General features: G+C 51.8%; 1 protein-coding gene across 2 annotated transcripts; it reads left to right on the top strand.

Annotated features, from left to right (window-relative positions):
• Positions 1 to 3418: 3418 nt before the first annotated feature.
• Positions 3419 to 13418, top strand: Cbx6 (chromobox 6). 2 transcript variants are annotated; one of them, XM_035440768.1, is made up of 5 exons: positions 3419 to 3617; positions 3800 to 3843; positions 3993 to 4058; positions 4174 to 4240; positions 8455 to 13418. In XM_035440768.1, the coding sequence occupies exons 1-5, from the start codon at positions 3549 to 3551 to the stop codon at positions 9394 to 9396; spliced, it is 1188 nt and encodes a 395-aa protein (XP_035296659.1). In that variant the 5' UTR covers positions 3419 to 3548; the 3' UTR covers positions 9397 to 13418. The 2 variants fall into 2 exon arrangements, with proteins under 2 accessions (XP_035296659.1, XP_027259828.1); XM_027404027.2 differs by having other exon boundaries at positions 3420 to 3617; positions 8401 to 13418.
• Positions 13419 to 17982: the final 4564 nt, after the last annotated feature.

Genomic DNA, 17982 nt, shown 5'->3' with positions numbered 1-17982 from the left:
GATCTCTGTGAGTTCGAGGCCAGCCTGGTCTCCAGAGCGAGTGCCAGGACAGGCTCCAAAGCTACACAGAGAAATCCTGTCTCGAAAAGCAAAAAACAAACAAACAAAAGCCACTAAAGGATATGTGATAGGTAGGGTTTTAGTTGGAGGGGGGTGATGGGGGAAGACAGGAGGGAGAAGGGAACTGGGATTGTCATGTAAAACAATCTTGTTTCTAATTAAAATAAAAAATGATTTTAAAAGAAAAAAAAAAAACCACTGAAGTAAGAGGACCATTTCTCTATGGACAGAAGCTCACTCAGGCTGGGAGAGTATTGTCTTTGTGGTACTGAATCAAACAAATGTCGGAACATGTGAGAAATGGAGGAAACTTTGCCCCTAGCAGTCCACAACCACCAGTCTGGGGGGGGGGTATAAATATCTTATTTAAAATGAATTAAGACATAACAATTCTCAGAATAGTCACTGACTAAAAGATGTTATAAACCACTGAAAATTAAGGTGAGGGGCTGGGGTGCTGGCCTAGTCTGTAAAGTGCTGGCCACAGATTTGAATTCAGAACATCCACATAAAAAGCCAGGCACAGTAGTCCAGGCTGTAATCTCAACACTGGGTTGTGGTACACTGAGGATCTCTGAGGTTTGTGAGCCAGTCCAACCAGTCACCAAGCTATAGGTTCAGTTGAGAGACCCTGTCTCAAAAAATGAGGTGGAGAGTGACCGAGGAAGACTCCTGATGTCAATCTCAGGGTTCCATATGCATGTGCAATCATGTGCTTGTACACAGACAGACAGACAGACAGACAGACAGACAGACAGACAGACACACACACACACACACACACACAGGACAAACAGAGACATAGAGACACACAGGACACAGAGACACACAGGACACAGAGACACACACAGACACACAGACACACACACACAGACACACACATAGAGACACACACAAAGACACACAGACACACACATAGAGACACACACAGTGACAAACACAGACACACATACAGACACACACACACATAGAGACACAGAGACACACACAAAGACACACAGAGACACACACACAGACATACATACAGACACACACACACACACATAGAGACACAGAGACACACACAAAGACACAAAGAGACACACACAGACACACACAGTGACACACACAGACACATACAGACACACACACACACACATAGAGACACAGAGACACACACAAAGACACACACAGACACAGTGACACATACAGACACACACACACACACAAACACACACACACACACACACACACACTCACAAGAAAGAAGTGAAACAGAAACTAAGGTCCAGAGAGGGGAACATGGACTGTGTGAGAAAGGACGGTGCTGTGATTAGATTAAGATTGCTGCCCCAGGGAGATTATTTTGGGCCAACATAACCACGGGGTCCTTTTGAAGAAGCAGGAGGGTAGTCAATGGTGGTGAAGTGATGACAGGATTAAAGAATTGAGCAACAAAGCCGTGTACCAAGGAGTGACAGCAGCTCGTAGAAGCCAGCTGAGCCAGGAGCTGTCTCTTCAAGCTCCCTCAGCCTTGACTTCAGCTCAGTGACCTTGACTTGGGCCTTTTGCCCTCTAGAGTGTGTCATCTTAAGCTGATAAATTTGGGGCTGTTTGTTAGAGCAGCCATGGGAGGCTGATCCACCTCAGTGATGAACAGTCTGCATTGTGTGGTGAACACCTTTCTCAGTGTTCTGGCCTGTTTCCCGAGGCTTTCTTTCACAGTCGGGCACAGAGGTTGCCAAATGATCCCATGGTGGATTGACGAGCACTTTCCTCATCTGTGGCCTCCTCAGCAAGCACGATTGCACAGCTGCCCATACAGTCAACCTACCTGCTGATCCACACTGCCCCAGGAGGTCAGCTCTCTACTCAAGAGAAGGTCACTTTGAGTTTGCCATCATGCCAGCTAAGAGCACTTTCTCAATGGCATAAAGGTCTTGAGCAGGCAGAAGGATTTCAGTCAATTTCATGTCTGTACTCTCTCTATATATATCTGTAATGTTGCAAGGATGAAAAGCTGAGATTTTGATATGGTGGATTTGCACCTCCAAGAAATGGTGTTACAGCAGAGATGTATACACATCCTTCCTAATAAGCCTGTCACAGAATCAAGAGACAATCTCAGAATCAAGAGACAACCCCGGCCCTTACAAGCACCCATCCCCTACCCAGGCCAGCCCTAGGCAACAAGTGTATGGGGCAAGATGTGTGTTAATGTTCAATCAATATCATCAGGGGAGGAACAGTATGAATAATTCAAACCTATGTTGCTTAAACATTTAAATATATAGAATGTATATGCCTGTACTGTACACGTGGGTGACGTGTGTGTGTGTGCATAGTCGTGCAGGCCTGGGTTTAGGGGAAGAACAGTACTAGATGATACTAATGGTTTTATGCAGGTTATGAACTGTACTGCTGACTTTTCATTTCCTTGTCTGTATGTGTTCAATATTTTTTGTTTTGCAAAGTACAAGACCATTGGCCTAATGGAAAATAAGATTAATTTCAAAACAGAATGGAAGATTTCACGAGGCAGGCTACATCCTTGAGGAATAGGTCCAGATCCCGATTGTGCCTCCCCAAATTCAATGGCGGAGTCATCTCCGCATCTGTGAGCTGTAGGATAGTGGTGTGGCCTGCGGCTTGAAATCCGAAAACAGATGTGACCACGAGGGCGGGTTCTGCTGAGTGACCCAAAGAAAGCCCGCTTTAGACTCAATCGGGGGTGCCAGGCGGTTCTCTTCTGAGACCTCTCCCTCTTTGCTTTACAAAACACATCGCCCTCGAGGTTCACTTGCAGGTGCTGCTCAAGACCCGGGTCGCAGCAGACCTGGGTCACCCCGCCTCCACCCCCCTCCCTGCGATGGCGTTTTTTGTTTTAACTCATCTGAACCGGTTACAAAACCACACTCCCACGAATACATAAATAATGGATGGGGTGATGTATTAAAGAAATCCCCACAAGGCCTGGCAAAGCTGCAGCGAATGCATTTCTGCTGTATCATATTTAACTGTTTGCAAACGTCTGCAGGGGGGATGCACAGAGCCTGCAGACTCGGGGACTCATCGCACCTCTCTGTCGAGGGCCTGGCAATTCTGGCGTGGGGAGTTAAAAGGAGGGCAGGAAGTTGCAGGGATGAACCTTCAGGATGAAGCAGCGCAATGTAAAATTGCACTGCACATCAACCGGCTTGGCAAGAGCCACGCATCCATCGGTCTTCTGCCAGGACTGCGGCGGAGAGGACAGGCCCCTTTAAGAGCCAGCGCGCGCCCCCGCCCCGCGAGCGCTCATTTTCCCTAGCAACCGCCCCGGGGGAGGGGGAGGTCCTGGCAACCGAGCTCAGGCCCCGAGCGTCACGTGACGGCCCGCAGCTGGAACGAGAGCGCGCGCCCCGCCGAGCGCCCGCCCGCCGGGGGCCTGAGCGCTGGGGCGCGTGCGCGAGCGGTGCAGCACCGGCCGCGGGAGCAGGGAGTATTATGGGCTGTGGGTGCCTCTGAGCAAGATGGAGCTGTCTGCAGTGGGCGAGCGGGTCTTCGCGGCCGAATCCATCATCAAACGCCGGATCCGCAAGGTGAGCCCTCGTCCTGGACAGCCCTGCGCTCCCCGCGGCCGTGTCGGAGACCGCGGGCCCTCGGGGCGCAGCGGTCCCGCTAGCCCGGCTTCCTCGGCCACCCCCGCGCCGCTGCCTCCTCGCGTCCCTGCATCTTCCCCACCCCCACCCCGTATTTTTTTTTTTTTCTTTCTGTTTTTCAGGGACGCATCGAGTACCTGGTGAAATGGAAGGGGTGGGCGATCAAGTGAGTAACGTGGGGTCGGTGGCGTGGGGACCAGGGAGGCGGCAAGAAGGCACTCGGGCCTTGGGTGGGGGGTGCGTGTTTGCGTCCTCGAGGTGTGCCTCTGCCCCCTTGGGTTTTCATTTTGCTATTTTGCACGCGTGACTCGGCAGGTACAGCACTTGGGAGCCAGAGGAGAACATTTTGGATTCGAGGCTCATCGCCGCCTTCGAGCAGAAGTGAGTTGGGCAAGCTGGCCGGAGCGGTGGGGCGCCGTGCAGGGGAGCGGGAAAAGCGGGCTGGGCCGGGGAGTGGGGCCCGGGACACTTAATTTTTGGTGTTTCTTGGCTGCAGGGAAAGGGAACGTGAGCTGTATGGGCCCAAGAAGAGAGGACCCAAACCCAAAACTTTCCTCCTAAAGGTAACCTGGCCCAGTCCCAGCAGCCCCCTCTTGGGCCCCCAGCCAGGGCGCAGCACAGGGCCTGCAAGGGAGGGACAGATCCTCCGCTTCCTAGGCGGGCAGGCTTTTCCAGAGGGGCCCCAGATGGGCAGGGGGTGGTTGTGAGTCCCTGGCAGCAGGCCGCAGCCAGCCCAGCCAGAGGGGCCTAGGAGTGGGGTAATCAGGGATGAAACCAGGGACTGGGGGTGAGGGGTGGGCTTCAGGAAGGGGGTGGGTGAGGCAGGTCGGAGCATACTCAACGAGGAGGAGACCAGGAAGCTCTTTCTGCTTGTGAGACCCTTCCGCAGCCTTGTCCTGCCCTGTCCTGTGTGTTAAAGCCTTGGAGCTAGTGAGTATAGGCTCACCTCCTGGCAAGCTACCCTCCTCCCTTCCCTGTAGCTGCCCACACCTCTTAGAGTGTATTCTGGGGCCTTCCCCTTAGCACTTGGGGGCCCAATTTGAATTTGACCTTAAATTACTTCAACTTGGCGTTTGATCATCTGCCCTGGACTAGCAGCGTTCGGGTCCTAAGCCTGTCTACCCCCAATCCTGAATATTTCTGGAGGTTCCAATGAAGATGGGGTGGGGCATGGTGAAATATAGCCTGTTTGCGTTGGCGAGGGAGCAAAGAATTTAAGAGGAAGCCATCTTAGAGAGTTAGGGGTGTTTTGGTTTTTTGATAAGGGAGGAACAGAGCCCGGGAGGAGGAAAGCAAGTCTACCAGTGTTATCCACTTAAGGCAAGGCTGCAGGTGGCCTCATGAGGCCACCGTAGTTTCCCTAAAGGACTAAGGATGCCTCAGGTTTCCTTCCCAACAAATTTGCCACCAGAAGAACAGGAAGGGCTCTTTGGAGAAGAGACTGCAAGATGCAGAACCTTGTAATCTCCAGTTTGTCCAAAGCACTCCATGCTCAGTGGGGGGGCGGGGGTGGAGCAGTCCGATTGACATGGCCCCCTACCCCCAGCCAACGGACTGGTCATAAGGGTTAGCTTTGGACCAGAAGCAAAAGTGGGAAAAAATATTGGTTTCCAGAATTCTATAGTTTTGTACCCCTCTCCCCACCTCCAGTCGCGGTGCATCTTCGGGCATTAATGCTGCAACCTTGACCCGGATGCTTGCTGGTAGGGAGGGGTGGGCGGAGCAGCTGGAAGACTGGTGGGGTGTGTTGACAGTCTCTCAGCGCAGCTGGAGCGCCCTCTAGTGGCCAAGGTAGTAATGATCTTGAGCATCAATTATCAAAATACCTTTTTCCTAAAGTAGTAGTTTCTGGGTTGCCTGTGATCCCAGCAGTGCTGAGTCCCCTGCTCGAATCATCTTCTTTAATATCCTCAACATCCCAGTGGAGTTGGGAGTACTATCCCCATTTCACAAATGGGAATAGTTTTAAGAGTGAAGTTGAACACATCTTCGAGAAACATGGCTGAGAGTCTCTAGTGCAGGGGTGGAGCCGCCTACAGTGCATCTTAATCCAGAATTTAGGAAACTGCAGGGCTTGAAGGGATGTAGAGGTAGCTTGGGGCAGACCTGTTGCTATGTGACTAGGAGGCAGTTCAACAAAATGCACTTAACATTTTTGGCCAGGAGCTATACTGAGCCGTTTTGAGATTACTGGCCTATCCCCATTTCACATCTGGGAAAAGAAAACAGATCAATAATTTGCCCACCATCACAAGGAGCTATTGGCAGTGTCTAGATGTTGTCTGTAGTACATTCCAAACTCTGGAGCCACTTGTCATGTCAGAGTGTTGTGACTGATATCTGCAGTGACTTTTGAAATTCACTAGACAGACCTAGGTCCTACTGTCAAAAAATCTCAACCTGAGGAAAATACATGTTTGTTTGTTTTGTTTTTTAATATTTAAAGGTTTGCATGTATGTATGTGTGCCATGTTCATGCCTGGTGCCCATGGAGGCCAGAAGAGGATCCTCAGAATTGCCATTGCAGACACTTGTGAGCTGCCATGTGGGTTCTGGGAACTGAACCTGGGCCCTCTAGAAGAGCAGCCATTACTCTTAACCTCTGAGCCATCTCTCCAGCCCAAGAATTGTATCTTATGCAATACTGTTTAGACCTAGTAAATGTTTCTTACAGACAGTTTGGAAGCATACCTTAGGAAAAGCTGGTTTCTCAGAAGCCTGGCATCTACAGGTAACCGTAGCTTGTCCCAAGTACTGGCTGCCTCCACTTGTGTGGTCAATAGGTGTTCTGATGTTGACCACAGGAGAGCATTATGGCAGGACCCATTAGGATCACACACAAGGGGAGTCTGGGGTTTGGAGACTGTCATCCTGGGTCAACTGTTTGTACATATTCTCTCTGTGGAGCATTTGTCACCACTGGACCTCTGTAGCACCCAGCCAGTCAGTGTGGGGACTGGAGAGATGGCTCAGCAGCTGAGAGTGCATTGTTCTATCAGAGGGCCAGACCCCAGACACCTGTAACTCCAGCTCTGAGAGATGACCCTTTCTGGCTAATGTGGGCATCTGTGTACATACACATTCAAAAGAACAAAACACCAGGCCTGGGAGTGAATGAATGCCATATTCTAGCTTCTGAAGAGATTCTTAAACTCCCCTGGGGATGTGGCTGGGAAGGAGTGTAAGGGGAACTCACTGGAGAGAGAAGTCCTGGGAGCTAGCTGTGTCCATTTGTGGGCAGCCACCCAGTGTTAGTGAGTGTTGACAGGTAGTTCCTAGCTTTGGGGCAGAGCCAAGTATCTCAAGGTGTATTTCTCCCTTGAGGGTGTGGGCCACCTGGTAAGACATTAGTTCACCACAAGCCAGGAGAGCCGTCGGAGTATATAGGCTGTCTCTTTGTACTAAGTAAGCATCCAATGTGTGGGGATTGGAGATGAAGAGCTCCCCCAAACACAGATTCCTTCTGGGGGCCCTGACGGGTTAGCCATGAGAATGAGTCACTCCTTACCTAGTCTCCATACTAGATTAATGCAGTCACAAACTAACAGGCTGCTTTGCCCCACTGGAGCAGGAGTGTCTGTTACTCTTGGAATGCAGCCACAGATGTCACCTCCTGCCACTGCATCCTCACAGCACTGGAGTGTGGCCTGCGTGGCTCCATCCCCAGCCCTTGTCCCACTCTGGCCTTAGGAACTGCTGGGGTTCTCTGCATATCTGGGTGGGTCTGGTCTCTGCTGTGCTCCCTGCACTGCACAAAGTCACCGTCTTCTCCAGAGACAGCAGCAGCTATTGAGAATGCCATTCCTAGACCTGAGCAGCTGGCCCTCATCTTTCTCAGTGAAGGAAGGGCTGGTCATGGAGGAGCCCGTGTCTACTATCCATTCTAAGTCTTCTGGCAAGGGGCGGGTCGGGCTGGGAACCAGAGCTTGGAGGGCCTTTCTGGGGTGGGTTCCCCTGAGGTAGCAGCTGAATCGCTGTTGAACCCTGGGGCTTTTCAGAGCTCACACTTGTCTCTGCTTGGTTTTCTCATCCCCACCAAAGGCCTAGGCTGTGTTCTGATACTGGCTTCTGGGTATAGTTTTTGGGAACCACTGGTGTGGGTAGTATGAGGGCCTGCAGGCTGGGACAATGGTCTCTAGAGTTGACGGTCATCTGTGGAGTCAGGGATGCACCTGGGAGGTAGGATCAGTGAGGGTCTACTGTCAAGAATTAACCCTTGGAAAAGTACCCAACTTGGCTGGGATCCTTCATGGAAGCTTCCCTTACATGGTCCATGTCATTCTTGAGTCAGCAAGAGTGGCCTGTGGAACACCCACACACCCACCCCCACACATGCACACTTAGTGGTAGTAGAAAAGACCAAGTCTTAAGAATGTCATGTAACCCATGCTAGCCTCAAACATACTGTGTAGCTGAAGATAACCTTGAACTTCTAATCCACCTGCATCCACTATGGAATGCTGCGATTACAGGTGTGCCCCACCATGACTGGTGACAGGTTTAAGTTGTGCTGGGGAACCTAGGGCCCCATACATGCTAGGCCAAGCACTCTACTATCCGAGCTGGCCCCCGCCCCCAGTCCTTTTCTGTCTGAAGGGTCATAAGTCACTGGTTATTCTTGTAGTCTCCTGAATATATGTTGACGGAGCTTAGGGCTATCTGGCTTAGGGGTGTCCAGGGACTGCTGTAAGTCTTGAGATCCCACCCACGTCCCTTTTCGCAGGCCCGGGCCCAGGCCGAGGCGCTCCGCATCAGTGATGTGCATTTTTCTGTCAAGCCGAGCGCCAGCGCCTCCTCGCCCAAGCTGCACTCCAGTGCCGCTGTGCACCGGCTAAAGAAAGACATCCGCCGCTGCCACCGCATGTCCCGCCGTCCCCTGCCACGACCAGACCCACAAGGAGGCAGCCCTGGCCTGCGCCCACCCATCTCGCCCTTTTCTGAGACCGTGCGCATCATCAACCGCAAGGTGAAGCCCCGGGAGCCCAAGCGGAACCGCATCATCCTGAACCTGAAGGTGATTGACAAGGGTCCAGGAGGAGGCAGCACTGCGCAGGGTGCAGGGGCGCTTGCCCGCCCCAAAGTCCCATCACGGAACCGGGTCATTGGGAAAAGCAAGAAGTTCAGCGAGAGCATGCTGCGCACCCAGATCCGCCATATGAAGTTTGGCACCTTTGCGCTGTACAAACCCCCGCCCGCCCCTCTGGCGCCCTCTACCGCAGGCAAAGCCGACATGGCCTCCTCCGGGCCTGGGCTGCTCCTGTCCACCCCGGCAGCTGCCCCTTATGACGCACACAGCTCCAGCTCTTCCGGCTGCCCCTCACCCACACTGCAGTCCTCTGACCCAGACGATGCACCGCCCAAGCTGCTCCCTGAGACCATGAGCCGATCTGCCCCCAACTGGCGAGAGCCAGAGGTGCTGGATCTGTCCATCCCTCCTGAGGTGGCAGCCACCGGCCAGCGGGCACCTCCTGATGTCACTGCTGCTGCAGGCCAAGTGCTCCACACAGCCCTGGAGCCCACAGGTGCCTGCTCCGAGCCTGAGGCTGGGGACTGGCGTCCCGAGATGTCACCGTGCTCCAATGTAGTCGTCACAGACGTCACCAGCAACCTCCTGACCGTGACCATCAAAGAATTCTGCAGCCCTGAGGATTTCGAGAAGGTGGCTGCGGGTGTGGCAGGTGCTGCAGGGGGTGGTGGTGGCACTGGGCCCAGCAAGTGAGGGGTTTCTCCAAGGAGGAAGGCTTTGGGGGGGGGCCTCCTTCCTAGAATCATACTTGTGCTCCCACCCCGTCCCTGCCCTCAGACCTGTCTGCCTGTGCTTTGCTTGCCTCAAATGGCTCGGTGTTGACCCAGGGATGTGGCTGGGTAGTCCTGAATGTGGTTAGGGCACAGGAAGGAAGAAATGCTCCCTGGAGTCCATGGAAATGTCCCTGATTCTGCAGGTGGGGCCCAGTAGGTGGCTTCTGGGGAAGCCCAAGAACTGTCCTACCTACACCCCACCCTGCCTCTCGCTTGCTTCTTGCTCTGTGTGCAGTGTCTGGTCTCGGTGCTATCTTGGCTGCTTCAGGGCCCCTAGGAGATCCCACCTACGGTGGGCACAGTCTCTTAGTGCCACCTGGGACTGAGTGAAGGATGATGCTAACATAGGCTCCTCCCTCAACACCATTGAGGGTGGCAGCAGCTGGGCCAGAGGTCCCTTCCCTGCTTGCCTACATCTGGACCAGGCTCACACAGATTTTGTGCTCCCCACACCCTGTCTCTATCCAAAACCCCTTTGAAGGTGGAGGGGCTGGCAGACATAGCACCCTGCTGCAGCCTCTGGGCATCTGAAAGCCCCCTACATTTTCTACCAAAGGTGCTGCAGGAACCTGCTGTGGAAACTTCTGTGCATGTGTGTTTGCCCCTTGGCTTGTTCTTGTGTGGATCCATGTGTGTGTTGGGTGCAGGGCGTCAGGCTTTCCTGCAACACCCTTTACGGTTCCTTAGAACAGGGTCACTGAAGGCGTGGCCTCCCTTGCCTTAGCCAGGCCTGATACAGTCCAGTCTGTGTGGTTTGTCGTGGAAGCCACAGGCCTCTTTTCCAACCCCAGGTTCCTGAGGGGACATGAAACCCTCAGGCCCTTCTTGGGGTGTTACGCTTGAAAGTCAGACCTTCACACTGCAGACATAGCATGGGGAGGACTGTGATGGGGAGGGCCCAGCTCCAGCCTCTCTTATTGCAGATGTTGGAGGAAAGAAAAGGCCTAGAGACCTCCCAGGATCTTTGGTTTCTCCCACCCTTCTGGTTTGCTTTTAACTGCTGAGCTCCCTGGCAGTCTAGCCTGTTGGAAGACTTTGGGTGCCTTGGGCAGCTTCGCTTGCCTTCTGCTGCTAGGGAACCGAGGCATCCATGCTGATGGCCGAGACCAAAGCCAGGTACAAGGACAGTGGGCAGGCCAGAGGGGAGAGGGAGGGTGCCTGTCCCCAGACAGCACTAGGGACTCCACTGGCCTGCCCTTGGCCACTGCCTGAGACTCACTTGGGTGTTGAGTGGGATGTTTCTATGTGTAGCCTGAGCTGGCTCTTGGTACCTTGCTCAGAGCATGGTAAAAGGTGGAGTCAGCTGACCCAAGGACAAGTATTCTGGTCTTAGGGGAAGATACTCTTCTCTCCTACCCCCTGCCAGGGTCTGCAGCGCAGCCCCAGCCCTCCTCGACCCAGGGTATGAAACGGCTCCTCACAGGGTTTGAGGGGGACCACAGTCCAGGTCCCACCTTGTCCTGTGTTAACCCTGATACCGTCCAAGTGCCAATTGGCTTTTCCCCCAAATAAGGGCTGGTATTTCACCTCTGTCCCCAGAGGCGATTTCCCCCTCCCCTTTACCCAGGTGAGCCACCACCTGGGTGCCAGTTACAGGTGTTTGCAGAGACCATAGAAATGTGTTTTCCTGAGAGTCTGTGTCATTTGTGACCTTTTTTGTAAAGAAGTTGTGTTTTCAGAGGTGATTTTATGACAGGAAAGTGAAAGAGTTAGTTTTGCAAAAAATGGGAAAAAAAGAAAAAAATTTTTAAAAAGTTAAAAAAAAAACAAAGAAAAGAAAAAGTAGAAAAAAATATTGTGGGATTCCTAAGTGTGGGGTGGAGGGAGAAAGCTATTTAAAGAGAACATAGGAACGCAGCGATTGCACAGGTGAGGTGGCAGTGTTAGAGTAAGGGGGAGGCCTGAGCTAGCTGGGGGGTCCCCCAGGGTCGAAGGCACCATAGATGGCCATGCTGCCCTCCTTCCTTGGCAACAGGCAGGGCAAGTGTTCTTTGGTGACATAGGAATAGATTACATTCCACTCCTTGCTTGAAAGGAAGAGTGACAGCCAGTGTCCAGGGAGCTAGCAGGAAGCTCTGGGGACAGGCAGGTGGCAGTCGTGGGACTCCTTGGGGACTAGATTCACTGTGTTTTTTCCCCCAGGAAGACTTCTCATCCACGCGCTATTACTTTTCACCAGCTTGCTGAGTCCTGTCACCCTAAAGACCAAGTCACCTTTGAGTTCCGCTGGTTAGGAAAGGGATACGGGCTTCAGAAGCCGCTGATGGGGTAACTCGCACACAAGGCCTCAAGGTGACTGGACGAGGGGAATGCCCAGGACTGCTGGTGAGCAGAGCCCTTCTTCCTCTCCCAGATGGCCTGGAGTAAGAGGCCTAGGGCTCTACACAGACCCTACACAACATTGCACCATCAGCCTACTTCAGGCCCCGACCCCTCTTGCTGCTTTTCTTTGTTTGCAAGCAGAAGTTGCAGTCCGGTTTGCTTTATTTTTGTATGTGAAATGACCTCCCTGGTGGTCATGCCCTGTAAATGCACCCTTCCCACCCACTTGTCAGGAAATGGAAGTAGGTGAGTCCCCAGGGTCTTGGGTTTTGAGATGGAAGGTTGGGGCCCATCCTGGTTTAGTCAGTCCCTCTATGAAAGGGCTGTTCAGAGCAGCTAGGCCTGTGCACAAAGCCCTCCGGGGCCTCCAGCTGCCCACATCCCCTAAGGGAGCAAAATGAGCCTCCTTCCTCTGGGCAAGCCACCCTTGCGTCAGTGGGAGGGGGAATTGTCTCTTTCAAAGGAGGTTAAACTACTTCGCTGCAGTGAGGAGGGCTTAGAGCCCAGGCTTCCCTGGCCTTCAGAGGGAAAGCAGGGAGTCAGGCTGGCTGGTGCCTAGACTAGAGAGTTGGCCCTTGCAGAAACTAGGCCGGTCAAGCATCTGGGCTTAGGCCAGACTTCCTGACATCTGGGGACCTGAGAGGCCATACCCCTTTCCCTTACTTTTCTGGTTTGTTTGGTTGGCTTTCTTTTCTTCTTTGTTTTGTTTTGCACTTCAATGGATGGTGGAACCCGGTCTGGTCAGCTCTGCCCTTGGGTTCCGGTGCACTAGGCCAAGGCGGCCTCTCTGGGGCTTCTGCGGTTCAAGGAATCACTTTTTAAAAGATAAGAGAAAATTTAAGGGTTTTAGTTTTGTTCTGTCTGCTTCTCTTCTTGGTTCATGAAGCCCAGAGAGTGGGGTTCGGCGCCCCTTCTGACAGCCACCACCGAGAAGGTTAGGTGGGGGTAAGGACCCACTTCCTAGCCTATAGGTCCCTCCGTCCATACAGGAGTCAGGACTCCACTCCCACTGTACGCAGAGCGTCAGCTAGGTGATGGAGCCAGAGGGTCTGAAGAGGTCAGGTGGAAGGAAGGAGTCAAATGCTGGGCACACCTGTGCCAAGGGGTGAAGCAGGCATCTTTTTGTTGGTTTTAACTTAAAAACACAAAGGCCTAAAGAAATATGTATCTTATAATTTTGTTTTAATTTTTAAGAAGCTCATTTGATGAACTGCACGAATGGATTCTATATATATATATAATATACGTACATAGCTCTATATTTGGGGACGGGCACTGTCTCTTTTCTCTCGCGTTTTAAGGGTGACGTGTCTGCCTTTGTCTGTGGTTCAACCATCCAGCTCCCAGCTGGCTAAGCTTTGCCTCCAGTGGTTAATGACAGGAACATGGTAAAGCTAGCCGGTGGATGAAGGGTGGGGCCCCTTGGGGAGAACTTCTGGCGGGGAAGGTAGCTTATTTTGGATGTGGGTTTGGTAGCTTCTGGGCCAGGGGAGGGCGGGCTCGTGCTGATCACTCTGTCTCGTTCGTTTTGTTCTGCTGCTCTTCAATATTGTATCGATGCCAGGAAAAGGGGGTGAGACCTCTTTCACCCTCAAATAAATTGTCACATTCCGAAGCTAATCCCAGTCCCCTGGATGGTGTGTCTGCCTCATTTCTTCTGGTCCCCGTGATCTCACACTGATGGCAACCCTTCTGCCTCAGTCTCCTAAACTGAGACTATAGGTGTGAGCCACTATGCTGGGCAAACATCAGACCAGGTCACTGAGTGGCACAGCAGATAAAGGCACTTGGTGTGAAATTTAGCAATGTGAGTTCAATCCTACATAAAAGGGGAAGGTAGAAACCTAATCTGAAAAGTTGTTTTATGATCTCCACACTCATGACATATGCTTTACCCTTACATGTACTTCATGCACACACATGTACACACACACACACACACACACACACACACACACACACACACACATTAAGGGTCTGGAGATGGCTTAGATGTTAAGCGTACATACTGCTCTTACAGAGGACCTGAGTTCAATTCCCAGCATCCATGTAGCCTCGGGGTATCAGATGCCTCTGGCCTCCAAGGGCACCTGCACTCACATGCACATACATGCATGGATATACATATACCATTTTTTTTTTTTAAGTAAATGTAAAAAGCTTAATGAGGGTAAAGTATCTTCCATGAGGATAGTGTCAGCTTTAGGTCAATCCTCAACCATTACAAAGCCCTCCCAACTGCCTAGCCAGCCTGAACTGTAGGCCTGCGGAGCACTTGGCCAGGAACACAGGCCTGCTCCTTTTGGAATTATGAGTCTTGACTAATAGACACATGGCAGGAGTGGAGAGCTAGGGGCCAGCACCCACAGAAAGGAAGGGGCCTTTTAAGTTGTCATGTCACTCAAGAGCCCAGGGGCACATAGATCTGAGGGGATATCTGGCTGCCTTTGCTGCTAGTTCCTACAGTTTGTCACCACATGGTCAGAGTGGGGTCTTTCACATTTCTCTGTGCCACAAGCCATCCCCGAAGACGTGAGCAGGCAGCAGCCTCGGACATACTTCAGCACTGCCCTTGCTGAGCTGCAACCCAACTGTGGGCTCCATCTAACACATTCCATGAATACCTATTGGTCATGTGTGGTCATAGTGTCCCTCCCCTCTCTTCCCACCCCATCCCATATCATATCTGCATGTCCAGTCTCTCCCATGCCTCCCTGCCTTGCAGTTCCTATGCTGCCCAGCCTGCCCCCTTTAGAAGCATCTTAGCCATGGGCCATAGGTCTCTATTCTTGCCTGCATCCCAACAAGGATCTGGAAAACCCTCTTCAAACAGCCACGGAGCTCAGTACCCTCAGTCTGCAAGGTGTCCTCTCTTCACCTCTTGTCACTCTACCTCAATACATGTCCTTCAAGACTGCTGTCATTGCCCAAGTGCCTGGCCATTCCACTTGACCTGCAGGCTCTGCCCTGGCTGCTCCTGGCATTGATTTGTGGTCTCTTCTGTCCCCTCCAAGGATGATTGTCTTCTTCCGTCTGCTGGTAGCTCTGAGCACCCACTAGGCAAACTGTAGACCCACCTTATCATGTGACTAACAAATAGTGATGCTCTGAAACAGCTGAGAGGCAGACCTGGGCTGGCTGCATCTCCGTTTTGGACAGCAAGTACATGTAAAGGTAAAGACTCCTGGGGCCAGCAAGACCAACAGGACTGGCCCAAGACTGGCCATGGAGATGAGGGGAGCAGATGAGTGTGAACAAAAGAAAAAAAACTTACAGAAGAGCTGGCAGGAAGTGAGGAAGAGGAGTCCAGGCAGGAAGGCAGTGCTGGGCCTTCATTTGCTTGTGTCACTGACACCTGGCCACCATCTTGAAAAACAGCCTCACTGTTTGACTTCTGGGAAGTACTCAGCTGTGAGTTTTGTTCCTTGAAACAGACTCATATAGCCCAGGCTAGCCTCAGACTCATTAGGTAGCTGAGGCTAGCCTTGAACTTCTGATCCTCCTGCTTTTATCTCCCGTGTGCAGGAATTGCAAGCATGCACCACTATGCCTAGCAGTGGAACTCACTGGCCTCAAACTCACAGAGATCCTCCTGCCGTCTCCTGAGTGCTGGGATTAGAGGAGTGAGACACCACCACCCCTTTAATCTCAGCACTGGGACTATTTTGTAACTCTTATGAGTTGCCTTAGCCAGAATCCCTTACAGCACCCAGGCCTGTGATTTGTTTGCAGGAGCAGAAAAGGGGGCCAGTCAGTTCATTTCCTGAAAGTGTCCCACCTCTCTAGATCCATCTGTTTCCCCGAGTCCCAAGCCGTCATGGACAGAGTCATAAAGCTGCCTTTTGGGGACAAGGCAATAGTTAATACCTGTGTCTCTTATCATATGCCTTGCTTGCCCCTGCTAAGCAGCTACAGTTCTTTATTGTTGGTGGATTAATGAGTGACTCCCACATTTCTTGAGACACCGTGAGCTGAGAGCAAGCCTACTCTAGGGCCTGATTGCCCATCTTCTATGAAGCAGGTGGGCAGTGCCTAGCCGTTCCCCATTCTCTTCCCTAAATTCGGGACCATATTCCAGGGGTAAGTAAGGTCAGAGACTAGGTGAAACTCAGAGTTGGGCCAGGTGAGGAGTGGGAATGATGTGGGGTGAGAATGAGCATTTGTTTGCAAGCTTAATTAGTTGATTTTGAAAAGCTGCAACACAAATGGTTTTTCAGTCTTTGATGAACTGTATGAAGCAGATGGTCAGATAAACTATATTAAAATGTTATGTCCCCCTGGGCGGTGGTGTCACACACCTTTAATCCCAGCATTTGGAAGGCAGAGGCAGGTGAGTCTCTTGAGTTAGAGGCCAGCCTAGTATATAGAGTGAATCCAGGACAGCCAGAACTAACAAAGAAACCCTGCCTTTACAAAAGAAAAAGTCATGTCCCTTATCCCAGGCCAGATGAGGACCCTATGAGGCAATTCTTCATCTAGATGCTGGCTGCTGAGAGCACACACTTCAGAAGGTCCTATAGCCTGCTAAGGCAGGGCACACAGGCACCTACTCTTCAGTGGTGAGCCATAAAGGAAGGGACAAGGAAGAAAGGCTGAGTCCTGGCCTCTGGAACTCCAGGCACGCTGAGTATCTGGAAGGCAAGCCATGAACCCAGAGGAGTCCTGGTGTGTATGACCAGGGCCACTGTAGGGTGAAATTAGAAATGACCTCTGTGGGGATGAAGAGGGCTGGACACTTAAGGCAACAGGACAAAAAGTAGCTAGAGTCCAGGATTTTGGGAATGTGTGGGATTTGGTGATGAGTGGCTTTAGAGTTTTCTAGAAGGAACCTTTAAAAACCACTAGGTATATGAGGTATAGGCAAAGAGGTAGGTGCTGGCATTGCTCATAGACCAAGAATCCAGTGAGGAGATAGCTGGGGAGATGACTTGGTGGGTAAAGTACTTATCACACAAGCACAAGGACCTGAGTTCAAGTCCCAGCACCTAGGGAGACAGCTAAGTGTGGTGCTGTGCATCTGTGATCCCAGGACAAGGGAGGTGGAGGCAGGAGGGCCCCAGGTTTTGCTGGGCAGTCTGTCTAGCTAATTGGTGAGGTCAAAATTCAATGACAGATCCTGTCTCAAACACTAAGGTGGACAGTGATGGAGAAACACATCTGATGTTAACTTACAACCTCTACGAGGGGTATCTGGGGGAGATGGCTAGTATATTCAGTTCGGAACACCTTGAGAGGGAAGTAGGCAGAGGGCCCAGGGGGATATTTATGGATGGGTTTGAGGCTGCGCCAGTTCCTGCCAACCCAAGTGCCACTGAAGAGAGCCTTGTCCCTGATGCTCCTCAGCTCTGAGATGACTCGGCATCAGCCATCTTGTGGAGACCACCAGGGATTTAGGTGTTTAATTGTAGAGGCCACTGGGAAACTACTCCAGAGGTAGTGTCAGCCCCTCATGCCCCTTGCTTGTCCTCTTCACAAGCTTATGCCTTCCATCACTGTGAGCAGCTGAGTGAGGTGGAGCACATCAGACAAGGTCTGGGGGTGGGGGGCATCTCCGAAATTAGTCCAGAGAGTGGAGCCCTGGTCTGGGGCACTCTCAGATGGCTAGAACCTTCTGTAATAATACAATATATTGGAGACACTAGGAAAAAAAATCACAGGCATCTTTTAAAATACTCAAGTTTCTAAGATAGTTTTTAAGGAAAATGTCTGGAGACAAAAAACAAAGAGAAAATAAAAAGCTGTGGGGTGGTGAGGTGGCAGTTGTGGGGACAGAACAGATGTTGGCCTCTGAGGACCTTGGTAGCTAAAGAGCTTGACCTGGGCCTCTGTAGGGATGGGACCCTGGGATTGGGCCAGTAGAGAATCAAAACCAGGATGGCTGAGGAGAACTGGGCCCAAGCCCGGGATCACCCCTGTGCAGAGGTGGTATCTGGGGACCAGCTCTTCCCTGACTACCAGAAATACACACACACACACACACACACACACACACACACACACACACACACACACAAATTCTCTGGAGAAATGGTAACTCTAAACCTTTTCTGGCACCAAGCTGAAGTGCAAACTCGTATTTCTCACACAATCCCAGAACTCTCAAATTGAGAAATTAATGTAAAAAAACAAACACCATAGAGCAAGTGGAAATAGAGAAGCAAGTCTTGCTGGAGCACTGTGCCCA

This window comes from Cricetulus griseus, chromosome 2 (genome assembly GCF_003668045.3).
Source record: "Cricetulus griseus strain 17A/GY chromosome 2, alternate assembly CriGri-PICRH-1.0, whole genome shotgun sequence".
In the NCBI taxonomy this organism is placed as follows: domain Eukaryota; kingdom Metazoa; phylum Chordata; class Mammalia; order Rodentia; family Cricetidae; genus Cricetulus; species Cricetulus griseus.
Note: the sequence above shows the minus strand (reverse complement) of the source record. Positions and strands in the feature narration are given on the sequence as shown.

What these genes read in the sequence shown, in the direction of transcription:
- Cbx6 (XM_027404027.2), top strand. Translation starts at nt 3,549, where the DNA reads ATGGAGCTGTCTGCAGTGGGCGAGCGGGTCTTCGCGGCCGAATCCATC. An exon ending in TGGAAGGGGTGGGCGATCAA is followed by an intron (nt 3,844 to 3,992) that starts GTGAGTAACGTG and finishes GTGACTCGGCAG; the next exon opens with GTACAGCACTTGGGAGCCAG. An exon ending in CCAAAACTTTCCTCCTAAAG is followed by an intron (nt 4,241 to 8,400) that starts GTAACCTGGCCC and finishes CCCTTTTCGCAG; the next exon opens with GCCCGGGCCCAGGCCGAGGC.